Below are 24,926 nucleotides of genomic sequence, written 5' to 3' on the forward strand. Positions count from 1 at the left end.
CTGTACCTACCCACTTGGTCTAGCACCTGCTCCCATCCCAGGTGAGATATCCCTCGGCTGAGGCTGCAGAGTCCCAGTGGGGGATCCGCCTTTGCACATCTACCCTCATCCTGTGGCTATGGGGTGGGCAAGGTTCAGAGGATAGAGCAATTAGACAAGGCTTCCTGTAAGAGGGGCCTCCTAAGACAAGGCCAGCCTGGTCCGCACTCCAGGCTGCGTCAAGCAAAGTGTGAACAGGGTGCTGAAGGCCTTGCCCAGGCCACTCTGGCCAGGGCACTTACAACATGCCCTACTCACTCAGCCTCTCTGGGCCCCCATTTTCTCATCTGGAAGACCAGGATTTGAACTCTTCTCCCTAGGCTGTGAGAGAGTTCAGTTAGCCATAAACAGGAGAAGGGGTAGGATGTGGCTCGTCAGCGAGGTGACTCTATTGTATGATCGTTTGTTGATCCTGGGCCTAGGACTGCCCTAGAGGCCAAGCTCACAGTGGAGCCTCTGCCCAAGCTGGAATGTGGGGAGTCTCCTCCAGTCCACCTAGGCCCTGGAGGTAGGTGCAGACCCCCACCACATGACACCTCCTCCTGACAGGCATCTCAGTGTTCAGAGCAGCCTTTTAAGCCAAAGCAGGCATGTAATTCAGTGGTAGAGTACTTGCCTGGCATGCTCCAGGCCCGAGATTCAATACCAGGACAACAAATATAAACACAAAAACAACTCCTTAACCAAAACCTGTTCCCAGGTCAGCACTGGATTCGGAGTGCTGTTGGCAGCCTGTCTTTGACCTCATGTTAATGCTGGGGCTCAGGGAAGGCCTGTGCCTTCCCAAATCTGTCCCCAGGACCTTGTCCCTCCAGAATGGGGGTCTCTGAGCCTCAGTGCCCCTCATTACCGCCAAATGTAGCTGCTGGAAACCACTGTCAGCTACACTGGTCCAGATGGAAGCCCAGGAGGCCTGTGAGACCCATCCTGACCCATCCCTCTGAACTAGCCAAGCTACCTGAGCTCCAGCCTATTGGGACCCCCACCTGGCAGGTCTCCTGGGACTCCTGAGGGGCCATGGTCTGCTGTTACTGCAGCTGCCAGCCTCACATGGACTGCAAAGCCAGCTTGCTGGTCACCTGATATTTTGAGTGCAGTGATAATGTAGCTCCAGACCCACACTTCAGGGCCTCAAGGACCTGAAGCCTTCCTGCCCTCCACAGCCCCTTCCAAAGTAAGAGCTTCAAGTAGGCCCATGGCCAGTGCCAGGAGCCAGGGCTCAGCCTGGGACAGTCAGGACCTACACTTCAGCCCAGAGGCAGCTTCCCAGCAGGTAGGCTGGGAAATCCCCCTTGCAGACTTCCCTCTTACCCGGCCACTTCTGAGACTTGCCTGGTGGAGCCATCATCTTGGCACTGGTGCCGATAATCATTGTGTCCCTGAGGTCTTGGCAGCAGTTTTCAGGCCCTAAGTAGATCCAGAGGCTGGAATGGGTGTCCAATATATGCCTCTCTGCATGCTCGCTCTGTCCCACGGCCCTCACGTCTACATGGCACTGTGATTTAGCACCCAAAGAATGGCCATGCCCGGCCACCGTACTTGTCTTGTGTGCCTAATGTCCTGTGTGGGGACAGCTTGACTAGGGAAGCTCTAGGGCTGCACAGAATGTGCAGAAGGACAGACACCTCTGTGCACAGAGACGCCGACACACATGAATTCAGGCTGCTGCCCTTCACACCCTGAATAAGGCTGGGCCTCAAGGGGAGGGTGTGTGCTGGGTGCCTGCCAAGCCTGAGCTCAGCCCAAGCTCAGCCTGAATTTCTCCTGGGGCTAAGAGCAGGTGCTTGCTGTGCTGGGGCCCGAGAGGCTGATACAAGCATCACCTGGCACAGTCTAGTCTCCTCCCCACAGGCCTCCCTGGCAGGTGTCACTGGCAGGGTGGATTGACTAGGCGGGGCCGTCCCATGCTGTCTACTGGGCCAGGCATGCAGATGAGCAGAAACCATAGCAGCTCTGCCTACATCAATCCTGCATCCTGGGGCTCAGCTGCAAGGATTGACAGAAGCTGAGCCTGGATCGCTGGCATCTGGAACACTTGGTCTACTCTATCCTGTGGCCGTGTGGCCAGGAGTAGCCTCCTCCCTGGGCCCTGGACATCACCTCCACTACCAGAGACCACATTCCTGCTCAGGTAAGGTAGGACAGAAGAAACCAACCAGATCACAGTGTGGCAGGCTGCTGGGCATCTGGTCCTGGTTTGCCCCCTACACAGGGCAGTAACCTCCCTGTGTGCCTCTTGGGCCACATTGAGTCAGAAAGTCACAGGGCCCAAAAATCATCGTACCGTGTCCCCACGCAGGGCTGGGGAAATCAGTGGCTCAGGGCGGTCCAACAGCTCTGGCTGGGCCCCCTCTTGCCTTCTAGAACTCAGACACAGCCGATGTCTGAGGTTTGGGCCACAAGGTGTGGGGGCCCTCTCCCCCACTGCCTGGGAGATTTGCTGTTTGTGAGATCTGCTAATTGGAGACAGTGCACCCGTGGGTCCCCGGGGCCCGACCTGCGATAAGAAAGGCCAGGTTCACTAGCTCCCCTCCCCTGCTGCTCCCTGTCGTTGTGACGCTTGTTTGCGGGGTTGTTTTCCTCCCCAGACAGGGTCAGGCACCCTGCAAGATGTTGATGCTGGCTTTCTCTTTCTCTTCTTTCTGTCCTTCTTTCCATCTGCCGTGAAGCTAACCTGAGTCACTCCCTGCCTCATCTCCAGCTAGGCCTGGACCTACAACCCACAGCCTTCGGGCTTCCCTGCCCTGAGACGGTCCAGCCGGGATGATTAGGACTCTCCGACAGTCAGCCCTGGGCTCCAGAGTGGGTGAGAAAACACTTCTATGCAGAAGGGGATGCCCTAGGCCCTTGGGTGGCTGTGGATCATAGTGCTGCAGAGGTAGGGGATTCCTCAGGCTCTAGCCACCCCCTCCACATGAACTCAAACTTGGGGACCTGCTGCAAGGGAAGGGAGGAGAGGGAGGCCCCCTGGACACAGGGCCAGCTAGTGTGCTCCAAAAAAGTGTTGGAAGTACAGTCCTATCAACACAGGCCTGGGGGGGTCCTAGTAAGGACCGGGCAGGGCTGTGACCGAAGGAGCCACCACTGGTCTAGGCAGCAGGACATAGACCAAGTCCTCTTTGGTAGTCCCAGCATAAACCAGGCCAGGCCTCAAGGAGGCAGGGAGGTGAGCAGTCCACAAAGGACATCCGAGTATAGCCGCCATCTTCCATAGGCCCCGTCCTGCTGCAGAGGAGATTTTGCTGTGCCTCTGCTCTGAGCCACGAGAGAAGCATCCCTGGAAACAAACCCCCTCCTCCTGGACTGGGAGGCCCTTTCATGTCCCACTACAGAAACAAGGGGCTTTGAAGACTAGGGAGCCAATCCCCTGTCTCTGAGTTTTAGGGTCTCAGTGTTCAGATGATGAGTACACAGAGCAACCATCAGGGAGGCACTTACACACAGGCACACACCAGAAAATGTGTGCACACTTGTACCAGAAGACACATAGCACGTGCAGATCCAGGCTGTGCGCACAGAAACTGGTACAGCTCTGCAAGCCTCCTCCAGGTCCTCCGTTTTAGGAGGAGCTGTGGCTGAGGAGGTCACAGGGAGCCCCCACTCATGCATGCCCTCACTGCCATTCTGTTGCAGGTACCCTGGCGAGTCCCGGTCTCGCCCTCCTTCTGTCGCTCACTGCCCACTGCTCTGGACCTCAGACTAAGGGCTTCCCCAAGGGAGGGCTGAATGCTAGTGAAGCCAACACGTGGGTCAGGTGAGCAAAACCCAAGTCCAGCAAATGCTTTTCTGTGACAGGGCATGGAGAGGAGGAGTGAGCCTGAGTGCTCGGTTGGTGGTCCAGGGGAGGGACTGTGTCCAGAATCTGCACATAAGGTCCAGACAGGGCCACTGTTCGCCAGCTTGGACCTAGGGGGCCTAGCCTGACTTCAGCACCACTTGCTGGCCCGCTCCCAGGGTCCAGTGTCAGTTATATGCTGGCAAGTCCCTGACCAGCCAAATATGTGGACATACTCACAAGAAGCCTTGGCGGGCAGTGGTGGCCCACGCCCTTAATCCCAGCACTCGGGAGGCAGAGCCAGGCAGACCTCTCTGAGTTTGAGGCCAGCCTGGTCTACAGAGCGAGATCCAGGACAGGCACCAAAGCTACACAGAGAAACCCTGTCTCGAAACGCCCCCCCCCCCAAAAAAAAAAAAAAGAAGAAGAAGAAGGAGAAGGAGAAGAAGAAGAAGCCTCAACCATCAGAGACTTGCAACCTCAGCCAGTGTCCCCCAGGTTCCCCCCTTGGAGCTCTAGGTCATCGCCCCTTACTTCTTGGGCCAGGCCCAGGGCCTTCAAGGCCATTGCTATTCCCCAAATCATTTTAGCTTAGTCATTTCTTTCTGTCCTGGGCTCTCCAGCCTGGGCTTGAATGTTTCCCCATTTTCTTTCTTTTCCTCTTTTTTTTTTTTTTTTTGGTGTTTTAAGACAGGGTTTCTCTGTAGTTTTGGTGCCTGTCCTGGATCTCACTCTGTAGACCAGGCTGGCCTCAAACTCACAGAGATCTGCCTGGCTCTGCCTCCTGAGTACTGGGATTAAAGGCATGCGCCACCACCGCCTGGCGTTCCCCCATTTCTTGGAGTGATGATCATCAATGGACCAGTTAGTTAATGTGATGATTGGTCAGGCAGGCCCAGGATCCCAAGTAGATCTGGCCAAGCCTGAGTTAGTATCGGAGACACCCTCCCAACCCGATAGGTAGACTTTATGTTACACCCTGAGAAAGGTCCAGAAGATGGCCTCACCCATGTGACCCCATATTCTTCAGCAGCTATCAGGACTAGTCCAAGCCTGAGCTCAAAGTCAGCTGAGCCTGAGCCCCAGAAGTGATGGCAAAGACCCATGTTAAAGCCCCATCCAGCTGACAGCCTGGCTCTAGGAAGGTCCTCTAGGATGGATGGAAGGAAAGGAAAGGAAGAAGAAGGAAAGGAGAGGAAGGGGTAGGAAGGGAAGAGAAGGGAAGAGAATAATCTTACCCGAAGCAGCCACTGCCTGCCTCTTACTCCCTCCGCGGTGGAGAAAGCTGAGTGATCAAGTCCCCCTTGCAGTAGCCAAAGCCTTCCTTCCTGGGTCTTCCCCTTTGGATCCAGCATGGTCCCCTCCTCCTACACAGGGACAACACCTCCCTCCTGCAGAACTTTTGGTGCTTGCCAGCCAGCCAGCTACCCCGGGAAGAGCTCTCCACTTTAATCAGAAACCTGGCTTCGCAGAGGGTCCCGCTCAAAGCCTGGCAGGTGAGTGCTTCCGGGGTAGAGAGAGCACAGGGTTGCGTGCTCCCCAGGACACTAGAGCGTACACAGGTCGAGGAGGGGCAGCCGTGTGAGGACTTGGGGGTTGGCGCACAGCTTCCCTGAAGCAGAGGGCTGTCTCCAAGTCATCCTGCCAACCTCAAAACCACCTAGAAGGTGACTTTTTGTTGTTGCTGTGTTTTAATAATTTATTTAAATTTATTTTATATGCATTGGTGTGAAGGTGTCAGATTCCCTGGAATTAGAGTTACAGACAGGTATGAGCTGTCATGTGGGTGCTGGGAATTGAACCTGGGTCCTCTGAAACAGCAGGCAGTGTTCTTAACCACTGAGCCGTCTTTCTAGCCCCTAGAATGTGACTTTTTGGTGGCCCCACTGTGACAAGAAGTCTGGCCCTTCTGAGGCGACTCTTCCCCTAGAGGGTGATCTGCATGAACACCCACATTGGGTAGTTCTAGCAGGTTCCAGCAAATCTGTCTACAGGGTGCTTCTGCCTTGACTTGAAATGGTCGAGGGCTTGTCCACTGCCTCAGGCCCCTCCCTGGGTTCGTCTAGGAGGTGATGCCTCCTTGGGGTGGTCCAGCCCCAGGGCTCATGAGGGAGGATCTTGAACCCCATTGGCCTCTCTCCTAGCTGGGGCTGCAGGAGCCTGTTGAGCTCACTTGGCTCTATATCTGACCAACATCTCCTGTCCTCGTTAACAGAAGGAAAGAGCTAGACACTGTGGCAGGGGCCTTTAACCTCTGCGCCTGAGGGGCTTTGGCAGGGGGACAAAGTTAGAGGTTAGTCTGAACTGTGTAGAAAGTGCCTCTATTTTTGTTGTTGTTATTGTTTTCTTTTGTTTTTCGAAACAAGGTTTCTCTGTGTAGCTTTGGAGCCTGTCCTGGAACACGCTCTGTGGACCAGGCTGGCCTCGAACTCACAGAGATCCTCCTGCCTCTGTCTCCTGAGTGCTGGGATTAAGGTATGTGCCACCACCACCTGGCTCATCTATTTTTTTTTTCAACATAATCCTTAACATGTGTACACCTAACCTCAAAGTGTCCAGATACACATGACACAAACTGATAGAACCAACAAGAAACAGGTGAATCCATTGTGATAGTCAGTGGTGTTCGCTGCCTGTCAGGACAGGACAGGTGCAGCAGCCAGAATCAAAGCCACGAAGAGCTCTTGCAGCATCTCAGGTCCATGGAGCTGATATGTGTGCACAACAACAGAACGCATGCTTCTTCTTACCAAGACAGACGCAGCACTGGCTCTAAGATCCACCTTCCCCAAACTTACAGTGTCGACAGCATCCAGTACCTGTTCTCGGAGCACAATGAACTTGAACAAGAAATCAGGTGCAGAAAGGCAGATGGAAGACTCTCAAATACTTGGGAATTGAGCAACACACTCTTTAAAAAAAAGGTTTATTTTATATGTATTGCTGTTTTGCTGCATGTATGTGCACCACATGCGTACCTGGTGCCCAAAGACGTCAGAAGAGGGTGTCAGATGCTTCAGAACTGAAGTTATGGATGTTTGTGAGCCATCATGTGGGTTCTGGGAATTGAACCCAGGACCTCTGGAAGAGCAGCCAATGCTCTTAACTGCTAAACCATCTCTTCAGCCCATGCACACACTTTTAAATAATACTTGGGCCAAATAACTCTCAAGATTTTTTTCTGATGGTCTCATGTATCCCAGTCTGGTTTTGAACTCACTGTGTAGCCAAGGATGATCTTAACTCTTTTTCTTTTAAAGTGTAATATATATGGGTGTTTTGCCTGCACACATATCTGTGTACCATGTATGTGTGAAGTGCCCGAGGTGGCCAGAAGACGGCGTTGGATCACCTGGGACTGGAGTTACAGACAGTTGTTAGCCACCATGTGAGCGCTGTGAACCAAACTCAAGTTCTCCTGACCACTTACCCACCGCGCCAGCCCGCAGCCCTGAACTTCAACTCTTGGTCTTCCTGCCTCTGCCTTCCAAGGGCTGGATTACAGGTGTGCACTACCACATGTGGCATCAAGACAATTGTCACAAGCATTGTGAGCTAAATGAAAATAAAAATATAGCCGCCGTGCTGGTGTATACTGTCACCCCAGCACTCCGGAGACACCTGAGCTAGAGTGACGCCCTGTCTAGAAAAGAAAGGAAATTTATCAAAACCTGCGGGGTGCAGTGAGCACAGTGGCTGGCTACAGCTTTGAATGTGTGTGTTAGAAAACAGAAAGGTGTAGGTCCTGCTTGCAGGGTTTGCCGCTGGGTCTGACAACCTGAGTTTGATCCCAGAACCCAGACGATGGAAAGAGAGAACCGTCTCCCGCAAAATGTCCTCTGACCTCCATGTGCACTCCACAGCATGTATGCAACCCCACCACCACCACCACAATAAAGAAAAAAATTGTAATGTTAAAAGAAAATATCTGAACTCAGTGGTGTAGTTTCCTATCGGGAAGCCAGGGGAAGAAACCTAAAAGAAGAGATGGAAAGATGAACGCTGGCAGTAAGAATGAATGAAGCTGGAAGGAAGTCGTCAGTGCCACAAGCCACTCTGTGAAAAGGTGAAGAGCCCCTAGTCTGGCCATCGGAAAGCGGGGAGACACAAATTGCTGGTAGTGAAAACAAGCAAGGGCCATTTGTTGCATGTCCCTTGAAAATAAAGGGATTGGAAAGAAATGTCTATCTGTGCACACAGGTGTGACACCTTGGATGAAATGAACCAGTTCCCTGAAAGGCAGAATCCGTCAACACCCACACAGGGACATGGAAACAAGTGTTCAGAACAGGCATGATGTTGTATGCCAGTCATCTTGGTACTCAAGAGAGTCTTGAGTTCACGGTCAGACAGGCTACACAGTGAAACCCCTGTGAAGGAGGGAGGGAGGGAAGGAAGGACGGACAGATGGAAGGAAAGGAAGGAAGGAAGGATGGGCAGATGGATGGACAAAGGAAAAAAGAGAATCAACAGTCTCTAGGCAAAGCTGACCTACGTTTAATATCCGTGGCCATCATCTTAGATGGGCATTATAACGTGAACACAGTTGAGTGACTACAGAGCTAATTTGAACATCTCGGGATTTTTTGGGGGTGGGGGTGGGGGGACAAGGCCTCCTGGTTGCCCTGGAATGCACTCTATAGACCATGCTAGCATCCAACTCACAGAGATCCACCTGCCTCTGCATCCAGAATGCTGGGATTGAAAGTGCGCCTGGCTTATCTCTGGCTTTTAACTGCAGTCTGTCCACTTGCCTCTCTCGGGACTACCTGTCTCAGGCCTTGTTTCTCCGTCTGCATTCTTATCTCTGTGATACTGCAGGTTTTTCCTCACACGTTATCTCCAGTTCCTTCCTAAAGTGTGCCTTCTGCTGAGCGGGGGAGGGGCTGAGCAGTGTCCCACCAGGGCCAGTCCACACTGGACAGACGGTGACCTGCTCTCCAACCTCTGCCCCTGCTCAGCTCAGCTGCTTGGCCAACCTCGCTGCACGGCAAGGCCTCCAGGACGACTTTGAGTTCCACCCGCCCAACCTCCTGCTTTTCTACGAGTGAGTGTCCCTGCTGTGGCCTCTCCATCATTTCGGTGCCTGCCAGGCGTGGTCGGGCTACCTCCTCTGGTCTTGGGCCACCCTGGAGACACTGGGAAGGCTGGTGGGAGGCCCAGAATTGCCTCCCTGACATCCCTCCACTTCAGTCTGAACCAGGTGAGGGACACCAACTGCCGGGCCTTCATTCACCATGTTGCCCAAGGAGACACAGAACTGCTGGCCAACTTGCCCAACCAGAGAATTGCCCTACAGCACACAGCCTTGGCCTGTCTGGTAGGTGCCTCAAGTGAGAACAGGATTGGGCAGCGAGGCCAGGTCATCTGTTTAGCATTGACCTTCTGTCCCTGCAGGGGAAACCCCACCTACAGCTCAGTGCCTCAGACCTGGGGCTTCTCGGGGTCCTGGTATGTGACATGGAGGCACCCCAAATCGTGGCTGCAGACCCTCATGTGCTGAAGAACCTGCTTCGATGCCCAAAGCTAACTGTCATGCAGACTACTGCCCTCAACACCCTGCTGGCCAGTGGGAAGACACAAATTGGGTACGTGGAGGGTTCCAGGGATCGGGGGAGGCGGGACCAGGGAGGTTAGAGGGGTTTCCTTCCTTGAGATAAGAGGGGAGGGAGCTTGAGGTTTGAACTCAGGGTGGCAGTGAGGCCTTCCTACAGTCTTTGCTCTTTGAATTCTGACTCCAGCCCCCACCCCACTCTGACATTGCAGGTTGAGGCATGGAGGCACAGGGTTAAGGGTGCTTCCCACCACCTGGGGTTCACAGCAGGACAAATCCCCAAATCTGTGGGCACTGGCCGGGAGTTAGGAGCCTATGAATATTCTTCCAGCCTGCTTTAGGGGATGGGGTGGCATGTTAGACTCCGACACTGCACCCTTTCCCATGCACCAGGCCTCCTGGCTCCTGGAACCTGGAGGGGCTGCAGGCCCTGGGACCTCTGGCCACCTACATCAGCCCCCACCTGTGGGAGAAGGTGCAGGAGGTAGGAAGGTACCTGGAGTGGGGCTGGCTGTGGGCACCACCAGTCCATCCAGGACTATGAGTGCCACACAGCCACTCTGAGCATTGAGTGGTGGCCCTGGGTGCTCCTGTCACAGCACACATGGCCGGTGGGGCAGAGGGAGTGACTAGGCTGGCCCTTCCTATGACTGGGAATGGACACACTTGGCCCTGCCAGGCTGTGGGCTTGGACTTCTTCCGCAGTGTGGTGGCTGCTTACCGGGCAGGTCAGCTGAGCAGGCGTGACGCCAGGCGCTTCGTCACCAACTTCCTGGAGTCCAAGGCCGATTCCGTGTCCTCAAGGCTCAAGAGGCGCACAGGTCAGTGTGATCAGGGTGGACCTGGGACACTATGCCTCCCTCAGTCTGGACTCCTAATTTTAGCCTAGTCTGGGCCAAGCTCTTGGCTAGACACCAAGAATGATGAGCAAGTCAAGGAGGTCTGGTTAAATCGGAAGTAGAGGGGGCCGAGCATGGTAGGCTTAAGGGGCCAAGCCAGGAGGGTCTTAAGTTTGAGGTCAGCTTAGGATACATAGCAAGACTCTGTCCCCCGAAAGCAAACAAGAAAAAAAGTGGAGGCCAGGGTCAAAGAAGGGTCCCAAAGGCAGCAAGTTGTCAGCTCAGGCCGTCACCTGCCAGCCTGCTCACCAGCACACCCTGCAGGGAGCTCCTGTGTCCGTGGCAACATCACAGCAGCCACCCTGCACGATGACCTCTTCCTGGTGCACTACGACTGTACCCAGCTGGAGTCCTGTCTGGGCACACGTGTGCTCAGGGCCAACCTGGACCCCTTACTGCAGCACCCCCTGCCTGCAGAGTGCCAGCGTGTTGTCAAAGCCAAGCTCGCTCAGGTGTGTGGATGGTCAGTCTGGGGTGGCGGCTCGAGGGCTCGGCTCCAACTCAAACTGCCCACCCGCCTCAGATCTACCCACACGGCATCCCTGAGGACCAGCTGCACCTCATCACCTCGCTGGTCTACCTCTACTCCCTCGCTGAAATAGGCCAGTGGAACATCACATCTGGAGACACAGTGATGGTCCTGCTGGCCTCAGATGCAGCTCTGGAGAACCAGACAGAGGTGAGGATGGTGAGGGCTGGCAATGGGGCTGAAGCTGGCTGGTCTGGTTTGCCCAGGCCCACTAACGCCGGCCCTGCCTCTAGGCAGTTCTACAGAAGTTCTTGGACCATAACGGCAAGGTTACTGGTGCTCTTCTGGTGGCCATCGGGGGCTCCCGTCTCTGCTGGATGAGCCTCAAGCAGATCCAGATCATCCAGCCCTCAGAGTTCCGGTGAGCCTCCCTATCAATCACCTTCCCAGCAAGAGGCATAGGGGAAACTGAGGTTGGGGAGAGGTGGTGGAATGGTCCATGCCAGGCCATCAGAGCCACGTTGGACCACCACAAGAAAATGTCACAAATGGCAAGGGACACAGCTCGACTAAGTAAAGTGCTTCCAGCACAAGCCCAGGGACCCGAGTTTAGCTCTCCAGCACACAGCATAAAAAGCTGGCACTGACAGCCACACCTGGACTGCCAGCTTGGGGAAAGAGAGACAGGAAGAGCCCTGGGTTTGCTGCTCAGCCAGTCTAGCTCATCAGTCTAGCTGAAACGATGAGTCCCAGGCCAATGTCCCCAAAAATTGGTATTGAGGAAGACACCCGAAGTCAGCCTCTGGCCTGCACACATGCACACACGTGTGCACACACACACACACACACACACACACACACACACACACACACACACAAATATGCACACAAAGAGGATTAGCAAGACGGTTCAGAGGGTGATGGTGCTTGCCACCAAGTCTCAAAACCCAGGTTCGATCAACCTGGGTCCCACACAGTTGAAGGCAAGTACTGACTTCTTCAAGCTCTCCTCTGACCTCCAAACATATGCTGTGATGCCCACACACATGTGCACACACACATAAGTAATATAAAAAATGATAAAAATATAAAAGGAAGAAAAGGAAATATCATAAGCTGAGTGACTTCAAATGAGAAATATATTCTCTAGGACTTCTAGAAGCCAGAATACAGAGTCAGAATGTCTGCAGGGCCAGGCCCCTCGGAACCTCACAGGAAGGCCTTTCTTGCTCTTACCTGTGTGTCTGTATCCAAAAGCCCGGCTTGTCATAAGGACATGAGGAATTTAGGCTAACCTCACCCAGTGGAACTTCATCTTCTACTCTGATTTCATCTGCCAAGGGTTTCTTATTTCCAAATAAAGGCACTTTCTGAGGTACCAGATGGGTTTAAATTTGGGGGGGTTATACTCTCACCCAGTACAGGGGCCAAGAAGAAATCTGTGTTTCAAGGGGTAGAGGCTACGCTCAGTGGTCCAGGTCAAGGGGCTTCCAGCCTACTCATCTGCCTCATCCTACTCAGGCTGGCTGGGGCTCCAGACATCTCTCCCTGCCCTCAGAGTCGGAAGGATGTGCTCTTTGCCAAGGCTCATGAGGTCTTTAGGAACACCAGTACTGTGGGAGAATACTACTACTTAATACGCCCCTACCTCGGTGAGCCCTGCACTGTGACATCTCTCCCCTAAGTCCTCTGCCTCTCCTTAATACGCCCCTACCTCTGCCGTGTGTCACCCCACACACACACAAGTCCTCTGCCTCTCTGTCCCTCACCACTGATCTCTCTAGGTGGTGCTCCCTTGGAGGAACTTCAATACCTGGCCCAGGCCAACATCTCTATGGACATTGATACGTTCACCAACCTCAACCCCTTCATGTTGAAGGTGGGCCCAGGGGATACCTCTGTTTTGTTTTGTTGAGATGTGGTCTTACTCTGTAGCCCAGGCTGGCCTGGAACTCACAATCACCCTGCCTCAGAGTCTTGAGTGCTGGGGTTTGTGACATATACCGCAATGCCTGGCTCGAAGTCTGCCTCTGTAGTAGGCAGACAGGGTGGGGGTGGCCAAGCTGGGAACCCCAGGTCTCAGACCCGTATGTGCCAAAGCCTGAGGAGTACAGATGGCATGTGACCTCTGTGCCTCACAGTCCTCGTCCTGCTCAGTCCTAGGAGCAGCACTCACCTTGCTGGGTCCTTGAGTAAGGAAGGCAGCCCCATGGATCCTCACACCTCCCTCCAAAACCCCTGGCTTCATTTACAGAACCTGAGTGTGGACAATGTGAGAAGTCTGCTGGGCCAGAATGTGGGGGACCTGCAGAAGGCCCGCAACCATCCAAATGTCGTCCTGTGGATGCACAACCACAACATGTCAGACCTGTCTGGGATGGGCCTGGACACCAGCCCCCCCCTGGCCTATGTGACCAACAGGCCGCCCAACACTGCCTACCCACCATCCGATTTAATCCATACCTTGAATCTGCCTGGGAATGATGGCGTTGCCCCCGCCTCAGGTATGGTCCACACCCCTTGTTCCCATCCTTAGCAGACCTCTGGCTGTCCCTGCCTTTTATTTGCCTCCTGAGGGGTCTGCCATGTGTCACAGGTCATTGCCTGATGAACCATCTACAGTGATACAATTACCTCCTCCAAAACCCATTAAATGAGAGCCAAGGGCCAGCTACTCAGGAGACCAAGACGGACTGCAAGTTCAAGAACTTCCTGAGCTTCAGAGAAAGTTTAAGGCTAGCCTGGGAAACGTGTGTGTGTGTGTGTGTGTGTGTGTGTGTGTGTGTGTGTGTGTGTGTGTGTGTGTGCACATATTATATACACACACATATTTATGGGGGCAAGGAGAGCTGGGATGCAGCTCAGTGGAAAGAACTTGCCTGGCCAAGTGCAAAGACCCAGGTTCAATCCCCAACACCACAGAAACAAAACAAATGCCCCCAAAAAACCAAACCACAAAAAGGGACGAGGCTGAGACCAGAAGAGCAGCCATGGGCGGGGTCCTCACTGACCCTCCTAGCTGTCACCATCACTAAGGGAAGGATGACAGATGGGACTGGGGGGGGTTTCTTCTAATCAGGATTAATGGGTCCCTTCCTTGTTCCACCTGCAGGAAGCCCTCCAGTTCATCCGGGGTACCTGTCACTCGCTGTGGCTCTGCCTTCCAGTCTCTTGTGGCTGTACTGTGTCCAGCTACTTGTGGTTGCTACACCTTCAGGACCAATAGGCGCTGCTCACAGGACACTAAAACCCTGGACACTGCCAATGGTTCTGACCCAGGGCAGTCAGACCACTGAACATCAGCTACAGAAGCAACGGAGCTGCTAGATGGAACAAGACACCCATCTAGGCTGAAGTACATGTCCCAGGCCCCAGGGGACCTGCTGTGTTCTCCATCCTAGGAGACTGGCTTTGGCACACACCTCAGCTCCCAGGACCTGGGCCCGTAAGGAAATAAGACCTGCCCAGCCACAAGAGCGGGCTGATAGGAGGAGACAGGTGCCAGACCTTCTGGCCTATTCCAAGACAAGTGGAACTTGGTGCCCCTTCAATGTTACTGCCTTCCCTGGTGGGTCTGAATAAAGCACAAGGCTATTGTACAGCCTGTGTCTCTGCTAGGGCCTTGTTGGGGACAGAATCCTTTTGGCAGGGCCCAGACTGTGGTGGCCTCCCACATCCCTCGGCTGGGGTCTCAGGATTTTCACTACCTTGGAGATGGCAGCAATCCCATCAGGAAGGCCTTGAATAGCTACCACCTGCCTGGGGGTCCACTTTCATCCCTCTTTTTTTAATATTTATTTTATTTTATGTACATTGGTGTTTTGCCTGCATGTGTGTCTGTGTGAGGGCATCAAATCCCGGGAGCTGGAGTTATAGACAGTTGTGAGTTGCCATATGGGTCCTGGGAATTGAACTGGGATCCTCTAGAAGAGCAGCCAGTGCTCTTAATTGCTGAGCCATCTCTCCAGCCCCCATCCTTCTTTCTAAGAGAGTGGAAGGGATGAACACAGGGATCTGTATTTATGTGATTCTGTGGTCACAAGAAGCTTCAGCGTCATTCTATTGACTGGTCTTAGGAACACTACAGGACATCTCAAGGGGCCAATGCTACTGTTTATTGAGTTCAAGAGTCCTCAAACTTTGGCAATAACCCCTGGGACCTGATCCTGGTCAAGATGGGGCTCCACAGTAGGGCTGGAGCCAGGAGCCTTAGGGGTGGTGGTCTCAGCTCGGTATTAAAGCTGGGAGCAGAGCTGGAATCCATGCAAGTACAAATCTTGGTCCAAGGAATGGGGCTCCACTGGAAAACGCCTCTGCAAGGAGAGAAGGCCACTCAGACTCCTGACTCCATCCCCCAGCTCTGCCCCTGGGCAGCCCAGCTCACCTCGGACATTGAGGTCCAGGACCAGGTAGCCATTGGGGATGCCACCCTGAAGCCCCAAACCCAGCCTGTCCAGCTCTTCCTGCCGCTGCCTGAAGATCCAGTCACGGACAGGGCTTTTATCCTCTTCAGTCTTCAGGCCCACAATGTGTGGCCCTAGAAGTTTCTGGACCTCAGGCACAGTCAGCCCCTGCCAGAGCATGAGGTAGCCATCAGGGTCTCTAGGCCCCCCAGAAGGTTGGAGTAAATTGCAGCCCATGATACCTCAGCCCCTATGTACAAGGGGCCCCTTGTGAGGCCACACCTCTTCCAGCAGATCCTGTCCAAACTTCTCCCTCATAAGGACCACCCCCTGCTCATGAGGTCCTGTTTCTTGTCCCTCCTATCCCCCTGCTTTACACTAGGCCCTCCTCCTGAGGCTCTACCCCACAAAAGGCCCTCCATCCCCTGTAAGGACCCCCAACCACCCACAAGCCTTTCTCAGGAGGCCTGGCCACTTTCTATAGTGCCTCTCTTGAGCCCTCCCTCATGAGTTCCCATCTCCACTTACCAGCAGGGCATCTATCTGCAGCTTTTTGAAAGTGGCTAAGTCAATGCTCACATTCTGCTGGCTGAGGGCCCTCAGGTCCTCCGCAGAGGCCCCACCTGCAGGTTTCGAGGCAGTTTGAAAACTCACAGCACCATACAGTCCCACTCCTGATAGAGCGTACTCAGTTTCTCAGAGATTGTCTTCTTCCTAATGCCCAGGCCCTTCTATACTCAACAACCATCTGAACCACCGGGGTCAGAAGGGGTGGGAGAGCCAAAATCATTAGTGTCAGATCCCACATACGCCTAGGAAGCCCTGGGTGGGGCAGGGAGAAGCTAGGACTTGGATGTAACTGTGGGGTCTGCAGTACCCCATGGTAGCCACCCGTGTGTGCCTCGACTCACCCAGGAATGTCCTGATTTTCTCAGAGTATTCCTGACTGCTCACGTTCTGGAAAGCCAAGCACGCCTTTCCATAGAGGATACCCAGATGCCTCTGGCTGCACTCGCTCAGGTCTTGGGATTTAACCAGCCTGGGGAACATTGGGGGACATGGCAGTGATTAGGAAGCTCTGAGTATCCATTCAGCCCTGCAGAGCACCCCGGAAACTCACCACATGACACTGGAGGGTATAGAGTGCAGATTCTGGGGGCTAACGTCACACAGGTAGGTTAAAGGGATGTCATCCAGGGCTTTTACTATGTCCTGGTCCAGGATGCCTCCTCCCCGAAGGTAGCAGGCAGCCAGGGCAGTCACCTGTGGGCAGAAGCCGCTAAGGCACCTTGGGGCAGGGAAAGATGCATCCCCTTGTCCGTGTCCTCTGGGGCAGATGTTACCTGAGCATCCATCTTTTGTCCTTTGGCGACTTTGAGCAGAGTTTTCACTGTCTCTGGTGAGGTCACATTCCACTGGCGGATGTCCTCAGGGCTGATGTATCGGAAGAAGTGACCCAGCTGCTGGATCAGGGACTCAGGATAGCCTTGTGGGTAGGTCTATGGAAGAAGGGACCATGAGGGCCAGAACAACTCCTGGGGTCGTTGGGAAAGCAGTCCTGGGCACAGCAGACAGATGGAAGCCCGTTATGAGTTACCTTGTCCAGTTTGTGCTTGAAGATGTTGAGTTGCTCATAGGTGAAGGGAATCTCATTCACAAGGTCCATCTGGGTGGCCAGCATGGCACCATCCACACAGGCCTCTAGCTCCCAATTCGGGTAGAAGATGAGGTTTTCATCCACTCTTTGGGGCTCCCGCCCTGGAGGGCAGGCTTTCTCTGGAGGGGCAGGCAAGAGTCAGAGGCGGTTTGCTCCTCTCAACTCTCCCTCCTCCCACACCTACCATGACACATTGGCCTCCGTTTACCCACTGATAAAATGGTGCAATCCTATTCACCCTGTGAAGTTATGACTGACCAAGCTGAGGAGCCAGGAAGAGCCACTGGTAGGAGCAAATGAAACTCTACAATGCTAGATCCGTGTCCCTAGTGTCCTAGCTCAGGTTGCTACCAAACAGACACGGCTCTGGACTCACTCGCTGTGTCCCGCCTGAATCTCGGGAGCATGGCATTCAGCTTAGGCCCCAGCCAGGAGGGGCCTCGGGAGATGTGTTGCAACCATTCAGCTATGACATCCTGCGGATGAAGCATAGTAGGCTGAGCCTCAAAGCCCAGGAGCTTCAACGGCAGGCCAGGCAGCAGGATCTTACCTTGGGGATGCTATGGACGATGGACTCATCCAACACTGCCAGCAGGCCCTGCAGAGCGTCCAGAGTGGAGACTGACCACTTTAATGGGGGGCTGTCCAGAGACAGGGGCCCAGCTCAGGGACTCAGAAGGTGGCCCCAGACAGAGCTCAGGAGACAGAAACTGGGCCAGTGTCTCTGCTGACAGGTCAAGGAGTGCAGCCTCCTGGGGAACAAGACCTGACAGGATCCAGCAGGGGATATGCGGCCCTAGGAAACCCACTGTGGCAATGGATACCCTCTGTCCATATTCTAAGCCATCCCTACTCACCCATACGGGGATCGTCCACTCCTCAGAGCCTCCCTGACTGCCTCTTCCTGACCGTGGTTCAGGGGTCCTCGGCAGCCCGCCAGCCGGGGAAGGAGGATTTCCGAAGATTTGGCCACAAATTTCCCAGGCAGGTCACAGACCAGGCCTCCGAGAGCCTGTATGTCTGCCTCGCTCACTTGAAAGCTATGGACGCCCTGCACACACAGCCAGCCTCAGTACCTTAGGGAGACCACCGAGCCCACTCCATGTCTCTGCCTCTGGTAGATGGCAGCATTCCATACCTGGCATTCCAGAGCTGCAGGCAGCAGCCTCTGGCGCTCCAGAGACCTCTGTGGGAGCAAATCTACATTGGCTTTAGAGATGAGGGAGAAGAAGTGGGCACAGGCCTGTTGCCCCAGAAACATGGCTGGGCTATGGAGAGGGGATATGCGGATTACTGTGTATGTAAACACACACACACACACACACACACACACACACACACACACTCCATTGCCTGCCTCCCTGGCAAAGCCACCCAGTCACTATACATTGTTGTCCAGGGCAAGGTGGGGGTTGAGGATATAGGAGGTGAGACTAAGTCCCCAACTTGAGACCTACTTGAGGAAGGGCAGCAGGTCCAGCGGGAGGGCATCCAGTTCCTCATTGGTGAGGTACTTAGGAAGGCGAGGCGCCAGACAGCGCAGCTGCCAGGAGACCGGGACAATGAAGCTCAGAATGTTCTCGGCCACAGCCCTCAAGGATGGCCTGGGGCAGCCAGTTCTAATCCACCCTACAGGCCACACACCGTACCCTGACTCTGTTCACACAGCCTGTGGCATGAACATCCCACTGCCTCAAGAGCCAGGGACAAGCTTGCCTTGATCTTGAATCCATATAGGCTAGTCAGGCCGACCTTCCTCTCCCCCCACCCCCCGACCCCCGCCTGAGTCATGCCACCATTGACCATGTTTTGAGGACAGAGCCTTGAAAGATGAGGTAAGATCTCCAGCAGAAGGACAGCAAGGTCATCTCAGATTTGATAAAGGGTAGCAGGCCCGGGGGGGGGGGGGGGGGGGGGGGGGGGGGGGGGGGGGGCGGAGAGGCGGGGAAGGCATTCAGACACCCAGAGATCTGAAGCCCAGTAGAGAGACACGCCCAGTGGTCAGCTTAGGTGGCAAGAGGAGCTCTGAGGGGAGCCACCAGCCAGGATGAGATCCTGGGTCAGGTTGAAGGGGAGCGGTGGTATCATAGAAACTAGTCACCAACTTCCCAGCCACGGTGCGTCTCCCTCATCCCACCGACAGACCATGGAGGGACCGACCTGATTCACTTGGAGGGTGATGTTCTTCTGCCTCACAGCCATAGCCAGTTCCTGGGCGCGCTTCATGCTCAGGCCAGATACGTCACCACAAGTGAGGTCAAGAAAGAGGCCGGCCGGGAGACTGTGGACAGGGCTGGGAGTCTGCACCCAACACTGTCCCTCTGGCAGTGCTTCCCTGCCCAGAGGCCCCTCCCTTCAGGACCCTGGAGGCCCTCCCTGAGACAAGAAACAGCCTGGAGGGCACAGTGCTTGTGGCCTGGAGCACGATCCTTCCCCCAGCCCTGACTGAGCCAGCCAGGTGGGGAGGGAGGTGGGTAGAGAGATCAGACAAGACACAGAGGACATTGAGGTATGAAAATTTGGGAACCTGGCACCTGCTTATTCAGCCCACAAGGCCTCCTGAGCCCCACAAAAGCTGTTGAACCCACCTGGCCAAGTCAGGGGTGCCGGTCAGTTCAGCACGGAGGAGTGCGGCCTCCTAGGGACAAGGCCAGGCTGACATTTCCCCAAGCACATAGGTGCTTCCTTGCCTATCACCTTGGTCTCAACTCTTTCAAGGTCCAGGTACGACCTGAGTCTGGCTACTTCGGGGGCCTGTGACTTAACTCCCAAGGGCCTCACTGCTTCCCAACTCAGCTCCTTTCCTACAAAAAGCTGTAGCCAAGATTCTGCTACTCTCTGGGCTTAGCAGCCCTTTGACTAACAGCCACCTTTGAAAACTGGCACTCAGAGATGTACGTATCCATGTGTAGAGTAGAGACAACATAGCCCACAGCCCCAAGACTAGAAAATCCTCCTGGGTCCTCCAGGGCACCTCACCTGGCCCGTCTTTGTAGCCTGGACCTGCAAGAGTGGCATCCACCCTGTGGGCAGAGGGTACAAAACTAGAGGCAGGCCGGGGCAGAACTGGGTTCTCTGATCCCAGCCCTCTGCACACCCCACCGGGTGTAGAAAGAGAGTTAAGGCCCCTGCACCCCACCATGTCACACAGCCTGTACTCCCCAGGCCCAGGCCTTCCCAAGCCTCTCACTGTTCTCGGTCCCTAACCCTCCTGGAACTCAGGCCACCTAGCAATGGCCCAAGGAGAAAGTATGGGGCAGGTAGAGCCTTTTCCTGGGCCCCCTTGCCTCTCTAGGGTGATCGGCGCACCCCATACTCACCGAGACTAAGGAGAAGCAGTAGAAGGCGTAGGCAGCAGATGGGGCTCCCACAGGACCCCAGCAGGAGTCGAGCTGTTGGCCAGGCCATGGTCTGTGGATAACAATGGCTCTGAGGTTCCCAACTGTCCCAGCCTTCACCCCACACCACTGGTTGGGGACAATGAGGGGCCCCTGGGCCTGGGGAAGCACCTGTCCAACCTCTGTGGGCCCCTGCAGTAGTGTCTACCAGGCAGGCTCTCCACACTGACCGCTTGCCAGGCCCGCCCCTAGGAAGAGCAACCCTCCTACAGGGAGGGGCACTGTGTCTGAGCCAGCTAGGCACCTGGACTCTGAGGCCCAGCGGACAGCCGAGCCCATCCTCATCCCCACAGAGCAGGGAGGAGCTGTAAGACTATTGCCAGGAGGAGACAAGGCTGTCTCCCACTCAGGTTGTCACTGGTGTCCCCATTTGTACTGGGGGACTGAGTGGTTCAGGCTGGGGGTTATGTTGAGCCACCCTTCTCCCTGGGGCATGGGGCTGAAGGTATCTGTGATTTGCACAAACGCAGGGCCCCATCAGGCAGACAGTGCTGTAAGGGAAGACAATGCCTCTCCCATATCAGTCCCTTAGGGTTTCATGCTTCTCTGAACGCTTTTCAAGCCCTGATATGGTTAGGACAGCAGATGGATAAGTAGGCACCAGAGGGTCCACATGTCTCTTCTGGAGTGGGGGACAGGGTAAGTGGGAGCTGTTCCTTGGAGAAGTGTCTTCCTGGACATGTGTGGGACTGTATCCTAGCTAACTTTGCCTCATGCTCCCATGTTTAAGTTACCTGACCAGCCCAGCAGTAGGGAATGTCTAGGGAGCCCCAGGTCTCACAGGTCATAGGCTCCTGTAGCTAAGATGTTCCAGAGCAGGTAGAACACTCTGTGGACCAGAAGACGATGTGTAGAGTGGGTGAGCCCTGGCAAGAAACATGTCTCACTGTCTCCCCTCAACCCAGGAGATGATGCAGCTTACAGCCTAGTCCTGTGTGAATCAGGACCTGCCTATCATCCCTAGTAGGGACTCCTTAAGAGCCTAGGCTCTGCAGGCAGCTGTGGGCCCTGGAATCTGCATCTTTCACACACACACATCCTAAGAGGGGCAGATGGGGGTCACTGTCCTACAGTCACATAGGATCTCAGTGTGAAAAAGAAATACCCACAATTGTTCCATTGGCATTGTGTTATGGGGTCCCAGGGATGGGGGAACACAGGAGAGTCATTTAGACACATCCTACCCCTCAACATCCACAATCAGCATCAATTAGCATCCATTGTTCATTTATCCCCCACACATCTGCTGAGCACCAACTGCATGCCAGGCCTTGCTCAGATCCTGTCCAGGACTCTAAGATGGGACCTAGCCATGGAAACAGCTGACCCTGGCTCTCCCTTGTTGCCAGGCAACAGCGCCCCTTATTCCCCAGGTGGCTCTGAGCAGATGACAAGCTCCTCAGAATGGAGTATGAGGGGAAGTGGCTGAGTCTATGGCAAGGCAGTGGCCATCCTCCCTCCAGCTCCCTCCAGCTGGGCAGGTGAGGGGTCACAGGACAACCTGCCCAGCTATCTCCACAGCCCCCTGTACAGCCTCCCTCCAGCCCAGTCCAGGTCCGTCCCTGAATGATAGGAAATGAAGTCAGACCACATTCCTTGCAAAGGTCAGACTTAGGTGAGGCTGGGTGGGACCAAAAACCAGGGATGAGTCTTCAACACAGGGCTGCCTGGCTCTGCCTAAAACACAGAGATGTTCTGAGGCCAGCTGGGGTTGCACAGCATGTCAGGGGCAGAAGGCAGAATAAACCTAGAGGGCTGGAGGGAATTGAGTCCTTGCCACCCTCTCCTTGTGCAGCAGGGAAGGACAACCCATGGTGGGCAAGATTTTCTGGCCCCTCTCCTGAGAGTCCCCAGAACCTGGGATGTTCCTGTCCTGACCCTTGTTCAGCTGGGCCAGAGGTGTCAAGTGGCACTGATGCAGCTGAATGTTCACCCTACCCACAATGCACTTTGGATATGTGTAACGCCTGACCTCTGAGTTAGCATCGGCTCCCCTCTCACTGTGACCAACTTAAGGCCATTGTGAGCCCCTTAAGGGTCCGGACACTGGAGTTGGTTCTAGAAAATATGGTTCCCAGGAAAGTCCCTAATGCCCTGCTATGAGGGCCCGCAGCTGAACTGGAGTTCCCATCCCAGGGAACCAGCAGCAGGCTGCCTAATGAGAAATGGACCAGGAGTCACTCACAGGAGACTTGTTTATACTGGTAGGCATCCCCATGACCCTTGTGGGACCTACATGCTGCCTGACCCCCGCTCTGGCACTCCTTGACTGCCACACCCCTGACACCCTAGGAAAAAAATCTGGCTGGGGGCAGTTTTGGTTCTTGCCATGAATATACAGTCAATACAGCACCATTGTAGGCTCAAGACTTCCAGGTCCTGGGGGGAAGGGAAAGGAGGAAGAGCGGCCCTTTGTCCAGGTCTCCAAAGGCTGGAATGGAGTTAGGCAGAGTGTGCTGTGGTGTGCTGGGGCAACAGGGTGTGGGTCAGTCTACATTCCTGGCAAAAGCCAATGGTCTGTGTACATCAAGAGGGAAAGGCAGCTGACCAGGAGGGAGATGGCTGAGTCCTTATCTCTGCTTATAGCTCGGTTTGCCTGAGTGTGGAGTCCTAGCACCCACCACAGCCCCCAGGCTCCTAGGGTCCCCAGTGGCTGGCCCTACCCATGGTAACACTAATAACCTGGTCTCCTCTGACTCGGTTTCCTCATCTAGGACATAGGTGTGGACAGATTGTGCAGCCTCTCTGACTGTCCGGGGAACAAATGAGTCTTGGCACAGGCATCTGGGAGAGAAGCTTCTCACGCCCTGGGAATGTGTGGGTGCGGATCCTGTACAGAGCTACAACAGCCTTGAGCCAGGCCTGAATTACATGGAGAAAGAGGGTTGCTCTCAACCTTCACCTTCGGGGGACAGCCAGGTTTGGGCTATCTTCTGACTGTCCCATTTTCAGGGGGGCGGGAGCCAACACTGAGAAAGCACCTGCCAGAGCTTCAGGGCAAGACAGAGTACGGCCTCCGAGTATGGCTCATCTCCAGGAGCAGGGAGCTGAAAACAGCCAGGCCACAGCTCCTTTCAGACGCTTCCAAATTCAAGCCATGCTCTGGACATCACAGTGGCCAAGCAGTGGGCAGGTGAGAGGCTTTGAAACCCAGACCCAATGCAGGGTCAGACCCACTAGATCCATGGAGCTGAGATGACTGGACTCAACTGGTCTGGTGGGCATGCAGAGGCAGAGCCACCGTGCACGCCAGAGTGTCCTTCTCAGCCTTCAGTCCCCACTTAGCGGAGAGACCTAGAAACTAAAAGACCCCTGCTTTTAATACCTACACAAAGAACTAGACCGTGGCCCACTGGTACAGCATGCTCACAGGAGGCCCTGGATTCCCCAGCACACACACACACACACACACACACACACACACACACACACACACACACACACAAATCTTAGGTACAAAAACCTTCTGTTTGCAGAAGTGAGTTTACACAGCTCCCACCTCTGACCTTTTTCCAGGAGTGGCTTTCTGTTCTACACACTTGGACCCAACCCTAATCTGCCCAGAATTCAACGAGACTGCCAGGGAGAAGAGTCAGCTTACAAAATCAACAGGGATGTAACAACTAAAAAATGCCAAACCAAGTATGTGTCATAAGGTGGGAACTAATGCCCACACCTTCTACCAGTAAAATTCAAAATATAGTATAAATTTTATTGGTTGTTTTATTGTTTCAATTTTTCTAAAATTACAGTCATATTTGAGAGTCAGTTCTCTCCTTCTATCGTGTGGGACCCAGGGATCAAACTCAGCTTGCCAGGTATCCAACTTTTACCTGCTGAGCTACCTTGCTGATGCCTGTTTTTTGAGACAGGGTCTGACACAGCCCTGACTGGTCTGGAACCCACTATGTAAACCAGGCTGGCCTCATACTCCGAGAGATTCACCTGCCTCTGCCTCCTGAGTGCTGGGATTAAAGTTGTGCTCAATCACACTTGGCTCCTTGTTTTTATTTTTTGAGACAGAACCTCAAGTAATACAGACTGGCCTCAAGTTTAATGAATAGCCAAAGATGACCTTAAACTTCTGATTCTCCTGCCTCCACCTCTTAAGTGCTGGGATTACAAGTATTCCCTGGTGTCAAAGTTGTTGCTTAGATCAAAGAGATGATTCCTTGGGTAAGGGCATCTGTCACCAAACCTGATGACTAGAGTTCAATCCCCAGGATCACATGGAGGAAAAATAGACCCTGATTCCAGAAGGTTACATGCACATGCTGGCACACATATGCACAGTAAATAGATAAATGTAATAATAATAAAGAGGTTATTGTTTCTTGCCATCAAAATTTATTACAAATGTCCCATTTGTCCTTGCTGATCTATGATGGGAGTTTACATGCTTCATCACTTGGATGCATCTCTCCCTGGTCCATGTTGGTGAATGGACTTTGAAATGTGAAAACGCCCTTTTGTGTTTGCTTTGAGCAATCAGTTTGAACTAAATGAAGTGCCTCTCACAAGTGTTCATGGGAATGGAAGTCAACCTTGACCACATAGGGTGGACATAAAATACGTTCTTCGTAATTCCAACAGTGTGGGTTGCTGAAATGATGGCAAGCACATTATATGCTTCCACGGTACATGTTTCCAAGGCATAGGCTCCCACACTACATACTTCCACTGTCCACACTTCCACGGTACATGTTTCCATGATGTTGTAGTACACCTCTAA

General features: G+C 54.1%; 2 protein-coding genes across 2 annotated transcripts; one reads left to right on the forward strand and one right to left on the reverse strand.

Moving 5' to 3' along the window:
• The first annotated feature begins 201 nt into the window (after positions 1 to 201).
• LOC128123285 (mesothelin-like protein) lies at positions 202 to 14,335 on the forward strand. Its single transcript, XM_052759513.1, has 16 exons — positions 202 to 2,170; positions 2,709 to 2,845; positions 3,673 to 3,793; positions 5,190 to 5,310; positions 8,776 to 8,861; positions 9,008 to 9,134; positions 9,212 to 9,402; positions 9,762 to 9,852; positions 10,048 to 10,189; positions 10,532 to 10,719; positions 10,791 to 10,946; positions 11,030 to 11,157; positions 12,258 to 12,388; positions 12,521 to 12,615; positions 12,991 to 13,240; positions 13,849 to 14,335. The coding sequence occupies exons 2-16, from the start codon at positions 2,803 to 2,805 to the stop codon at positions 14,061 to 14,063; spliced, it is 2,085 nt and encodes a 694-aa protein (XP_052615473.1). The 5' UTR covers positions 202 to 2,170; positions 2,709 to 2,802; the 3' UTR covers positions 14,064 to 14,335.
• Positions 14,336 to 14,829: 494 nt separating this feature from the next.
• Positions 14,830 to 20,383, reverse strand: LOC128121918 (mesothelin-like). Its single transcript, XM_052756996.1, has 17 exons — positions 20,306 to 20,383; positions 20,117 to 20,207; positions 19,776 to 19,819; positions 19,385 to 19,434; positions 18,957 to 19,077; positions 18,254 to 18,339; positions 17,935 to 18,064; positions 17,654 to 17,847; positions 17,347 to 17,437; positions 17,173 to 17,272; positions 16,737 to 16,915; positions 16,483 to 16,638; positions 16,260 to 16,402; positions 16,051 to 16,178; positions 15,668 to 15,762; positions 15,121 to 15,307; positions 14,830 to 15,049 (listed from the first exon to the last, which is right to left on the reverse strand). The coding sequence occupies exons 2-17, from the start codon at positions 20,202 to 20,204 to the stop codon at positions 14,961 to 14,963; spliced, it is 1,881 nt and encodes a 626-aa protein (XP_052612956.1). The 5' UTR covers positions 20,205 to 20,207; positions 20,306 to 20,383; the 3' UTR covers positions 14,830 to 14,960.
• Between the last annotated feature and the right edge of the window lie 4,543 nt (positions 20,384 to 24,926).

This window comes from Peromyscus californicus, unplaced genomic scaffold, assembly GCF_007827085.1.
Source record: "Peromyscus californicus insignis strain IS unplaced genomic scaffold, ASM782708v3 Scaffold_3__1_contigs__length_106647218, whole genome shotgun sequence".
In the NCBI taxonomy this organism is placed as follows: domain Eukaryota; kingdom Metazoa; phylum Chordata; class Mammalia; order Rodentia; family Cricetidae; genus Peromyscus; species Peromyscus californicus.

Coding starts and splice junctions, on each gene's coding strand:
- LOC128123285 (XM_052759513.1), top strand. CDS start 2,803: ATGATTAGGACTCTCCGACAGTCAGCCCTGGGCTCCAGAGTGG. Junction 5,311..8,775: donor TCCCGCTCAAAGCCTGGCAG/GTGAGTGCTTCC, acceptor GCCCCTGCTCAG/CTCAGCTGCTTGGCCAACCT. Junction 11,158..12,257: donor ATCCAGCCCTCAGAGTTCCG/GTGAGCCTCCCT, acceptor CATCCTACTCAG/GCTGGCTGGGGCTCCAGACA.
- LOC128121918 (XM_052756996.1), bottom strand. CDS start 20,204: ATGGCCTGGCCAACAGCTCGACTCCTGCTGGGGTCCTGTGGGAGCCCC. Junction 19,435..19,775: donor AGGCTACAAAGACGGGCCAG/GTGAGGTGCCCT, acceptor CCTTGTCCCTAG/GAGGCCGCACTCCTCCGTGC. Junction 16,639..16,736: donor TCAAGCACAAACTGGACAAG/GTAACTCATAAC, acceptor CTTCTTCCATAG/ACCTACCCACAAGGCTATCC.